The sequence below is a fragment of the Embiotoca jacksoni genome, unplaced genomic scaffold, assembly GCF_022577435.1.
Source record: "Embiotoca jacksoni isolate LCO1_2020_lvr unplaced genomic scaffold, fEmbJac1.0.p SCAF_10, whole genome shotgun sequence".
NCBI lineage: Eukaryota > Metazoa > Chordata > Actinopteri > Embiotocidae > Embiotoca > Embiotoca jacksoni.
Window position 1 is genome coordinate 19547031 of NW_027185230.1, and position 11063 is coordinate 19558093.

Here is an 11063-nt window from a genome sequence, read left to right on the forward strand (position 1 = left end):
GGCAGCAGATGTGACTGACGGCACCTGTGTTGCCGTGAACAACAAGTACCGACTGATGGCCTTCGGCTGCTGCAGGTACGTTTCTCTCTCTCCGTCCACATCGTCACAACGGAGCACCGGGAGGAAAGCGCGTGTTTGTTTACGTGTGTGTTTGTGTGTGTGTGTTACCGAGGGAGAGTTGTCCGTGCGGTGTGTGTCCGCTGTGAGAATCTGTCAGTCTGTGTTTGCAGAAGCTACCTAGCGTGTGCTCGTCGGGATCTCCTGGTGGATTATACGAGCTGCCGGGTCGGCAGGCTTTTTCTCTCCCCGCTGCTTCCGACTCTCCTTCTTCATCTTCCTCTTCCTCTGCCTCAGTGAACCAACACGCAGCGGTCCAATACTTTATGTAATTGTTGTACTGACAGTCCTTTGAATAAGAAAGAAGTCAAACTGTTTCATTTACAAAGACAAAAACTCTTTAGATAAAAGTAGAGAAAAGACTTTAAAATGTCCGTCAGCAGGAATCAGATTAAATCCGCTGTGCTGTCATCAATTAGAGCACAAATACAAACTCTGACCCTGTTAGGTTGTAGAAGAGCGAGCAGGCATGCGTGTACTCAGATGAATGTGCAATAAAGTGTGCCGACATCCTGGGAAATGTTCAGAGCACAGACGTGCAGCTCAGAGCTGCTCCAGATTAAAGACGTCTCTTCTTCTTCTTCTTCTTCTTCTTCTTCTTCTTCTTGTGTTTGCTGTCGTTCCAGCGGCTCGGTGCTGGTGTACATGATCGACACCACGACAGGATCCATGCAGCTCTCTCACAAACTGGAGCTCACCCCGAAACACTATCCAGGTACCCCCCCCCCCCCACACACACACACACACCTCCTCTTCCTCCTCCTCCTCCTCCTCCTCCTCCTCCTCCTCCTCCTCCTCCTCTTCTTCCTCTTCCTCTTCCTCATACCCGACACACATTCCTCTTCAGGAGAACCTACATTCCTTCAGCTGCTTTTCTCATGCATATATTTCCCCTGAGGTAAGTCGGACTCTTGGACTGGGATCCAGAGCCACAGCTCCCCCCAGTGGCGGATCTGCCAAATAGCCCCATCACCGTTCAAACAGTAAAACTGGTGGATGTCTTCCTCTTTACAGTTAAGATCTTTGCATAAAGGCACCTTAACTTTTAATTCCGAAACATTTTCTCACACACACTCTTCTTCTGGGCTTAAAAAACAAAACACAACACGATGACCTCATGTCTTCACAACCTTCAGAATAAGTTTGGTCTGAATTAAGTAACGATGTCATACCATGTTTTATTTACTGCAATATTTCATAAAATCCTATTATAAACTGTGTTAATAAGTTGATGTTTAAGAAGAAAGTCATTCACTCGAAAAATATGAATTATGAAGGAAAGAGTGGTTTGCAGATAACATGCAGAAGGAAAAAAAGTATATAACTTAATTTAAAAACATTTTGTTCAGCTATTGTTACAGTTTTGATTATATAATATTGATCTTTACATGTTTGCAGCTTTTCTTTGTCGTAAACAAGAAGAGCGAGTTCGGTGCATCTGTGAAAAATATTCTAGTAATTACACAGAGTACAGCAACGACTCATGAAGTCATACAACGTCCTGAATTCTTTTGTCCATTCAGACATCTATAACAAGACGGGACCTGTCAAGCTGATCTGCTGGTCACCTGACTACAGCGTTGCCATGGTTACATGGGAGTGTGGGGGCCTGTCGCTGTGGAGTGTCTTCGGAGCTCAACTCATCTGTACTCTGGGAGAGGACTTTGCGTGGGTGGACACACACACACACACACACACACACACACACACACACACACACACACACACACACACACACACACACACACGGATGCAACTCTACATAATTCACACATTATTTAATGCACATTTGTTTTCATCTTCTTTTTTAATGTGTCTGTTTTTGTTTCCTCCCCTCAGGTATCGTTCGGATGGGACCAAGAAGGACCCGCTTAAAATCAGCTCTATGGTATGTTTGTTTATTCACAGATTACATTTAAACTAAAAATTGGACAGAAGACTCGTAATATTCTTGAATTATATTTTTAGTGGCATTGTTTGAAAAAAACCTTTTAAAAACAGTCTTTTCTGAAAAACTTAAACCCTTGTTGCAGATAGAAACAGGAAATAAAAACAATTTGAAAAAGACGAGGTCAACTGTATGAAACTCTTGAGGGTTTATAATTTGAAACACTTTTAATCTGAATTTTTGAAACGTGAATTCCCGGCGTTGGAGCGACCGGTGCTCCAACTTTACTCCCTCAATGAGAAGCATGTGAATGTTGTCTTAAAGGGTGAAATATTTGTATTAGATTGGAAACACAGATTCAGACCGTGACGTGTATTTTTGTTGATCTCGTGTTCTCTGAAACGTGCGCTGTGTGCGTCTCAGAGCTGGGGGGCGGAGGGCTACCACCTGTGGGTGCTCCCCGCCAAGCAGGAGAGGAGGAGCCCGGAGGAGCAGCAGGATGTGGAGATGGATGCACCTCCTCACGCCTCCCTGCAGGCCGGCATCCTGCAGTTCCACTTCATTAAGAGTGCCCTCACGGTCAACCCCTGCACGGTGAGAGGAGCACAGACACACACACACACACACACACACACACACACACACACATTAAACATTCATGCACTGTTTCCCCTCCTGTCTGTCAGAGTAACCAGGAGCAGGTGTTACTCCACGGCGAGGACCGCCTCTACCTGACCTGCGGCGACCCCACGCAGATCCACAGCGGCTCCGACGCACACCCGCACACACACCTGCACCCGCGGGACGGCAGCCCGCTGCACCCCCACCGCCCCAACCCGGACTCCTCTCTCTCTCAGGGACTCAGCACTTTACTGGGACACAAGCACTGGCACGTGGTCCAGGTAGGGACGGGCAGTTTTAATCACAGGTCCAATAAAGCCACCGTCAGCTGTGCAGCACAGATACACAAGAGGGCAAGAAAGAGTTGAAATACTTTATTCAGTACAATGTGTGAATGATCCTGTTTTCTGTTCTCCTCTAGATTCACAGCACATACCTGGAGAGCAACTGGCCCATACGGGTGAGTGTGTGTTGGATGTTTAACTTTCTGGTTCACCAGTCAAACGTCAGGAAAGTTGATGCTCATAGAAACATGTCTGAAATCGTCTGTGAAACTCTGTCCCTTCAAAAGCTGGCATATCCCTGTGTCAACAAAGTGAACCAATCTTAAGTGTGTGTACATAAGAATAATTACTATGTACAACAAAGGAGAAGGAGAGTTTTCTTTCTTCCTGGAGGCCTGCAGAGCTGCTTCTGTGTGACGTGGTTGTAACAAACTCCATCAGCAAATATAAAACGTCCATAAAACGATCAGCCCTGGGTTTAGTTTTATGTCTTCATTCGTGTTCTACGTCAGCAATTACAATTGTTTTATTGTTTGGTGTGTGTGTGTGTGTGTGTGTGTGTGTGTGTGTGTGTGTGTGTGTGTATAGTTTGCAGCCATAGACACAGCAGGCCAATGCATGGCTGTAGCCGGGAGGCGGGGCTTCGCACACTACTCCTTATTCACCAGGAAATGGAAGCTGTTTGGAAATATCACTCAGGTATGATGATGCTGTTAACCGAAGGATAACAATCAGCACAGTTATTAAACAATAACTGATGAGTCTTATCTCAGCATTACGAGGATATTTTTTATTTTGTCCACGTGTAATTATCGCCACTTCAACATTGAAAACAATCTGGTGATCCGAGTCGTCAGTGTGACTCATGTCGTCCTTACAGCTCTTTCATAGTGAAATATTTCAAGGCTGCAGAGATGCTTATTAAATCCTGCAGTACTCGTAAATATAAATAAACGTTCTTCAAACACCGTGAAAGGCTGATTAAACCCACGACAGCCGGATCGATCTCTGGCAGAGTTTTTATGTTGTCTGCTTTGACAACACCAGCGGCACAACGCCAACGGAGATCAAATCATTCAGTCGTGAAGCTCTTCTAGACTTTCCAAATATTATGGAATCAAATTCTGGTTGTAAAATGAGTCGTTTTGTCTGCATTGTGATGCATTTTATTTAATTTATCCACCATTTTACAGCCACACCAGCAGCAATAATAACTCTCTCAGGCAGGAGGAGACAGAAGTTCCACACTGCAGTTTTAAAATGCATAAAATATTATGTGTCGTCATACAACCTTGTTCAGCTTGAAATTGAGTGTTTCTTGTGATGTAAATGTGTAAATGTTTGTGTTGGTGTTTCCCTGCAGGAGCAGAACATGACCGTGACGGGAGGTCTGGCTTGGTGGAACGACTTCGTGGTCGTGGCCTGTTACAATTTCATCGACCAGCAGGAGCAGGTGAGAGTGAGGCAGCACGACGTCTGGTAAAATAAATAAGAAGAAGAAGAAAATCGTTCTTCTGGTCTGACTACGATGTCTCCCGCTAGCTGAGGCTCTATCAGCGCTCGTCCAACCTGGACAACGCCTTCGCCTCGGTCACGAAGCTGCACTCGGACACTCTGCTGCTCAACGTCTTCAGAGATATGATCATCCTGTTCAGAGCCGACTGCTCCATCTGCCTCTACAGTATAGAGAGGAGGAGCGACAGGTGGGCTCGCACTCGATCACATCACCCTTCCTCCATCTTTGGGCATTATGATGGCGGTTTTTTTGGACTCCTGTCGGGGTTAAACTCCTCGGATTCCTTGTTAGTGTCTCGTGATTCTGGTTTCTAACGTTTCTAACACTGTGTGTGCCGCTGCAGTCTGAACCCGTCAGCCAGCGTGGAGCTGCTGCAGGAGGTGTCGATGTCGCGCTACATCCCTCATCCAGCCCTCGTCGTGTCCGTCACGCTCACGTCCGTACGCACAGAGACCGGCATCACGCTGAAAGCCCCGCAGCAGGTAACACACACACACACACACACACACACACACACACACACACACACACACACCGGCACACCACTGCAAGTATGGAAACGTATCCTAACGTGTGTGTGTGTGTGTGTGTGTGTGTGTGTTCATATCAGGCCTGCATGGCAGAGAGCATCATGTTGAATCTGGCTGGCCAGCTGATCATGCTACAGAGGGACCGTTCAGGACCGCAGGTCCGAGAGAAAGAATCACCTGCCGTCAACAAGAAGCTGGTGAGTCCAAACACGCGACCAGAACATCGTGTTACCTGAATATCCTTTTCAATATCCAGGAACACGTCCCTCTGTTTCTCTGTGGTCCTCCTCCAGCTACCGTTCTGCCCTCCCGTGGTTCTGGCCCAGTGTGTGGAGAACGTGTGGACCACCTGTCGCTCCAACAAGAAGAAGCGCCATCTGCTGGAGGCCCTGTGGTTGTCCTGCGGAGAGGCGGGCATGAAGGTGTGGCTGCCGCTGTTCCCACGAGACCACCGCAAGCCGCACTCCTTCCTGTCCAGACGCATCATGCTGCCCTTCCACATCAACATCTACCCTCTGGCCGTGCTGTTCGAGGACGCGCTGGTCCTCGGGGCGACCAACGAGACCGTGCTCTACGACGGGCTGCAGGGATCCTCCGAGCCACTGGAGGCGCTGTTCCCGTACTGCACCGTAGAGAGGACGTCTCAGATCTACCTCCACCACATCCTGAGGCAGCTGCTGGTTCGCAACCTGGGTGAACAGGTACCGATGACACCATCAGCTCCACCCGGTGATCCCCTGATGAGGTTGTTTGTGCAGCTTCAACATTCGTCCCTGTTTCCTCTCTCAGGCGTTGATGCTGGCTCAGTCGTGCGCCTCCCTCCCCTACTTCCCCCACGTCATGGAGCTCATGGTTCACGTGGTGCTGGAGGAAGAGGCGACGTCGCGGGAGCCCATACCCGACCCGCTGCTGCCCACCGTGGCCAAGTTCATCACCGAGTTCCCCCTCTTCCTGCAGACCATCGTCCACTGCGCCCGGAAGACGGAGTACGCGCTGTGGAACTACCTGTTCGCCGCCGTGGGGAACCCCAAAGATCTGTTCGAGGAGTGTCTCATGGCTCAGGACCTGGACACGGCAGCCTCCTATCTGATCATCCTGCAGGTGGGCTGAGCGTTGACGAGATGATTCATCGTCCCGCGACTGTTCGTACTTGATTGCAGCTGTTCAAATCTTTCTCTGCTTCCCTCTCGGTCTCTGAAGAACATGGAGGTTCCAGCGGTGAGCAGACAGCACGCCACTCTGCTCTTCAACACGGCCCTCGAGCAGGGCAAGTGGGACCTCTGCCGGCACATGATCCGATTCCTCAAAGCCATTGGCTCCGGAGAGATGGAGACTCCGCCCCCAACGCCCACTGTTCAGGTGAGGGGCTTCAAATCATTCTTTTCTTTCCTTTGCCTCCAAGTTTTGTGTCACAAACATGACGGTGTGTCTGTCTTCAGGAACCCAGCTCAACGGGAGGCTTCGAGTTCTTCAGGAATCGCAGCATCAGCTTGTCTCAGTCAGCAGACTCCATCTCAACGGGGAAGTTCAACCTGCAGAAGACCTTCAGTATGCCGACCGGAGCTTCTGCTAAAGGGTACGAACACACACACACACACACACACACACACACACACACACACACACACACACACACACACACACACACTAGAGAACAGAGAATGTAGATGTTGGTGTTGTGTTTTCTTCTCCCCGTAACATCTTGTGTTTCTTCTTCTGTGGTGTCTCCTCCTGCCAGCCGGGATGGGGAGTGTGCAGAGAACATGTACATCGACATGATGCTGTGGCGTCACGCCCGCCACCTCCTGGAGCAGGTCCGCCTGCGGGACCTGGGATGCTTCTCCGCCCAGCTGGGCTTCGAGCTCATCGGCTGGTTGTGTCGCGAGCGGAACCGCGTGGCCCGCGTGGAGGATTTCGTCTCGGCGTTGAAGCGACTCCACAAAGATTTTCTGTGGCCGTTCCCGGTCAGTCCGGTCGGAGGCTTCAGTTCGCCGCTGAAGAACGGACGCTGTCGCACAGGTGAGGGAGCAGAGAGCACGTTTCACTTATCACAGCTTCACTTTGAGTGTTGAATGTCGGCTGAAGAAAGAAAACGGATTGTTCTGATGTTGAAGAGAAAACGTTCTAATTTCTAAAATAAGCAGGTTGTTGTTGCGGCTCCTCTGAAACATCCCGACATGTTTGACACGCTGCCTGAAGTCCATCAGCGTGTTTGTCTTCATCACTTCATGCTGTTTTCTGTCGTCGCTCTTCAGTGTTGAGCACTCGGCTGTTGAAGTCTCAGTCGGCCGACAGCCTGCTGAACAGCGACATGGACACGGCGCCGCCGCCGGCCGCCGCCACCCACAGCTGGCTGGACGGACTCGGGCCGACGGACAAAGACCTGGACGCGGCCTCGTCCTCGCACTCCAACCAGCACTCGCCTCAGACGCACGACGCCTTCCTGTCGCTGCTCACCAACAAAGGTGACAGAAACCTGAAGCGTCGCTTTCTGGTCTGCCGTTTGTTCTGAACAGTCGTAACTCGGTTCTCCTCTCCGGTTCTAGTGGAGGAGTACAGCCTGGGCTCGGCCACGGACCTGACGGAGACCAGCTCCGTGGTGGACGGGGGACTGGACGATGGTGGACGAGAACTCGTCCACTCTGAGCCTGAGCCAGGCCGAGCTGGAGCACATCTCCATGGAGCTCGCCAACAAAGGCCCGCACAAGTCTCAGGTGCAGCTCAGGTGAGACTCCGCTCCGCTTCCTGTTCCGACTTCCTGCTTTAAATTCAGCGTGAGACCAGAACCGGTGTTGGACAGCTGTGTCTCTCCGTCTCCGTCAGGTACCTCCTCCACGTGTTCATGGAGGCCGGCTGCCTGGAGTGGTGCGTGGTGGTCGGCTTGATCCTGCGGGACGCCAACGTCATCAAGCAGGTGATCAGCTTCCTGGACAGCCCGGAGGTTCCCGCAGAGACGGTGCAGAGCGTCCGCAGCGGCTTGTTGGCCGTGGACACGTGGGCGTCGTCCGACTGGTGGGTGCAAAGAGTTCAGAGCCGTGAACGGATCGCGTGTCTATAAATCAAATTAAAATAAAAACTAATCGTGTCTCTCGCACCTGCAGCCTGGGATACAAACCGTTCCTCCACCTGATCCAGCCGCAGCTGCAGCAGCTGATGGAGTCGGCGTCTGAGCAGGTGCAGCCCGAAGCCTTCCAGCCCGCCTGCCAGAGCTCCAAGCTGGGCGGCGCCGAGGGGCCCGGGGGAGCGGCGGCGCCGCGGGCCGACGACAGCAGGGGGGCGGCGGCTCCGCTGGGCCTCGTTCTGCCCTCCCTGGAGCCCGCGGGGGGGTTTCCCCGCCCCCCCTCCGAGGACGGTCCTCCCGAGCAGACCGAGGAGCAGGCGGACGAGGAGGGAGCCTACGACTGCACCTTGTCCTGAAGCACCGGGACCTCCGACCGGTGACCTTTGAACCCTCGAGAGGAGGCCGACTAGAAGCAGTGTGTGTGTGTGTGTGTGTGTGTGTGTGTGTGTGTGTGTGTGTGTGTGTGTGTGTGTGTCTGTGTGTGTGTGTGTGTCTCTGTGTGTGTGTGTGTGTGTGTCTCTGTGTGTGTGTGTGTGTGTGTGTGTGTCTGTGTGTGTGTGTGTGTGTGTGTGTGTGTGTGTCTGTGTGTGTGTGTGTGTGTGTGTGTGTGTGTGTGTGTGTGTGTGTGTCTGTGTGTCTGTAGAAAGTACCTCTCCTGCAGGTTCTTACTTCAGTCAGTATTACCGGCTCTTCAGATTTGTGTCTGTGGATGAGAACCGACGGACGGACGGACGGACGGACGTCTCGTCTCAGAGAACAAACAAAGGTCACCGAGTGGAGTTGCTTCCCTCTCGTGGTGTTTGGAAGCTGTAGAGCGGCACACGAAAGCACCTGGCTGTTTATTTTCTTTTTTTCTTTTTCTTATTATTTCAAAGTCTCTCCAGACAAAAAGCTCCATTGTTTGTTTTGGTAAAATGCAAAGATAGAAATCAGCCTGTTGGATCATGTGGAACAAAGCTGGAGGCGCTGCGGCGTGTCCGAGCCTCCGTCAGCGTGCAGCGGTTTCATATTTTCATACCTCATGATTTTAAGATATTTTGTGATACCTTTTTTCAACGATGTGACAGTGTACGAGAGGACATTATTTTTCTATCGATCTCTCCGGTGAAAGAAAAAAAAACGCTCACGGTATGAATTCTGTGTAATTCTTTAACCTGCAGTCTAGTTTCTTACAGCTGATCAGCGCCTCTGTTCATGTAGTTTTCACGCAATGACGTCAGAATCAGCTGTCTGCACCCCCCACCCCACCCCCCCTCCCCCCCACACGGTGACACTCGCGCTACAAAAACCAAATCATCCGATGCTTTAGCAGCTTTTAAACAGTTTCCCTTCGTCTCCATGTGAGAGCTCACTACGGTTTCCTGTCATCAGCAGAGCGTTAACACTTTTTAGCTTTCCCAGGTTTCAAGAGCATCATTTGATTTCCTTATCAGGAGCATTTCATTTGAGTGATTTCTTTTCCTACATATCACCTCCTCCTCCAGAAGACGTCACCGTGTGCTTCTCGTGGAGTCCTGAATGCGCCTTGTGTTCATAGTGTTGACATGATTGGTGACTTTGATCACTTGGAATTGATTTTTACTGCATTAGTCCTCATTATTCTTATTATTTATTGGCATTTTAGCTGAGGTGATAATTGCTGAATTGATAAGTTGTTTTTTTTTTATGACTAATAACAAACTTTTCCCCCTTTTAGTAGTCAAAGTTTCTACCACACGCACTAAAAGGTTCATCATGGATAAGTCAGTATTATATTGTGCAATGTATTGAAATGTTACTCAGCTTTATTTCTATTTTATTCCCCGGCTGTTTGCTTTTCATCGTCGACCAAATCATGTTGTATATCTTCGTTTTTGTCGTAGCCGTGTACGAGATGAGTTGAACTTTCTTGTCTGTATTGTTTTAAACACTTACGAAAGGGCGAAATGACGACACGGCAGCGCGTTGCTGACGTCATCCCGTTGCTCCCTGGTTTCCAACGGCGACACTAAGCGGCTCCGCTGGAAGCTTTACTTCACTTGAAAAACGGTAACTTGATGAACCAAAGACTTTACGTCCAGAGGCCTTCTGTTTTAACCGGTCGCACAAAAACACACACACACACACACACACAGCCCGCTCATCACAACCCTCCTCGCTCGGAGCTCGTGCTGACAGCATGCCAGACAATTTCCTACGGAAATGAATATTGTGGATGTTTTGACAGTTCCCGTGTCTGCGGTGAGGAGCTGCCTCCTCACCGTGTACAGTTTCAAAGTATTGACTGTTTCTCAGAGGAAAAGTTTTCTTTCTGGGCAGCAGACGTCCTCAATGCAGTGTAAAGAAACTCTTTTCTACTCAAGTCTGGTTTTCTACTTCATTTTTTTTTCCTTGTACATAAAGACCAATAAATTATTTTTAAAATGGTTATTTTGCCTCATTGAGCGCAGCTGTCTGGAGTTTTGACGTTTCAGGCTCCGTCCTGTTCATGTGGACCAAATATGTCACTTAGACCCAATAATGACCTAATGAGATTCTGGTGTTTAAGGGTCAAAGGTCACCGTCAGCTCTGTCAATCAATGCCTGTGAATCCAATTTTTCAGGAATGTCTTTGAGTGAATTTCTTCAAATTTGTCACTAATTTCGCAGCAAATTGCAAAGTTCAATATTTATGAGTTTGGACAGATATACATGTAAATTACAATTTAAGTGGTTAGCAGAGGCTAAGTGGTAATTCTAATTTTTATATCTAATCTGTTTGTAAATACATCCAGTGACACAATAAAAAGGACAAAACAACATTAATGTAAGAAGCATTTTAATCGCTGTACAAGTGCTAAATTAATTCAAGCTTTTTGCATAATGTAAGATCATCCCGTCCATTCAAGAGATAGATACCCTGTTAACCAGATCAATCCCAATAATACCAATCACAAGAGCCCGATCAATCACTGAATCCCAACTAACAAGACAAATATGCAAATAAAAAAACATCAATTCAAAAGGAGAAACTTCAACGTTACGTGTCAATCACAAAAAAAAAAGGAACAAAATGATCAGTCTTGTT

At 49.1% G+C, this 11063-nt stretch overlaps 1 protein-coding gene across 1 annotated transcript in view; it reads left to right on the forward strand.

Moving 5' to 3' along the window:
* ric1 (RIC1 homolog, RAB6A GEF complex partner 1) overlaps window positions 1-10426 on the forward strand; it is a 29586-nt gene extending 19160 nt beyond the window's left edge. Inside the window, 22 exon segments of the mRNA XM_069172233.1 lie at window positions 1-75; window positions 744-832; window positions 1641-1785; window positions 1957-2005; window positions 2429-2599; window positions 2692-2907; window positions 3048-3086; window positions 3499-3609; window positions 4274-4363; window positions 4453-4613; window positions 4770-4908; window positions 5037-5153; window positions 5250-5657; window positions 5746-6057; window positions 6157-6315; window positions 6396-6532; window positions 6695-6975; window positions 7212-7421; window positions 7503-7561; window positions 7563-7681; window positions 7780-7968; window positions 8058-10426. The exon segment at window positions 1-75 is cut by the window's left edge and continues 17 nt beyond it. Of these exon segments, the coding sequence (XP_069028334.1) occupies window positions 1-75; window positions 744-832; window positions 1641-1785; window positions 1957-2005; window positions 2429-2599; window positions 2692-2907; window positions 3048-3086; window positions 3499-3609; window positions 4274-4363; window positions 4453-4613; window positions 4770-4908; window positions 5037-5153; window positions 5250-5657; window positions 5746-6057; window positions 6157-6315; window positions 6396-6532; window positions 6695-6975; window positions 7212-7421; window positions 7503-7561; window positions 7563-7681; window positions 7780-7968; window positions 8058-8373 (3592 nt within the window). The 3' untranslated portion in view covers window positions 8374-10426.
* Window positions 10427-11063: the final 637 nt, after the last annotated feature.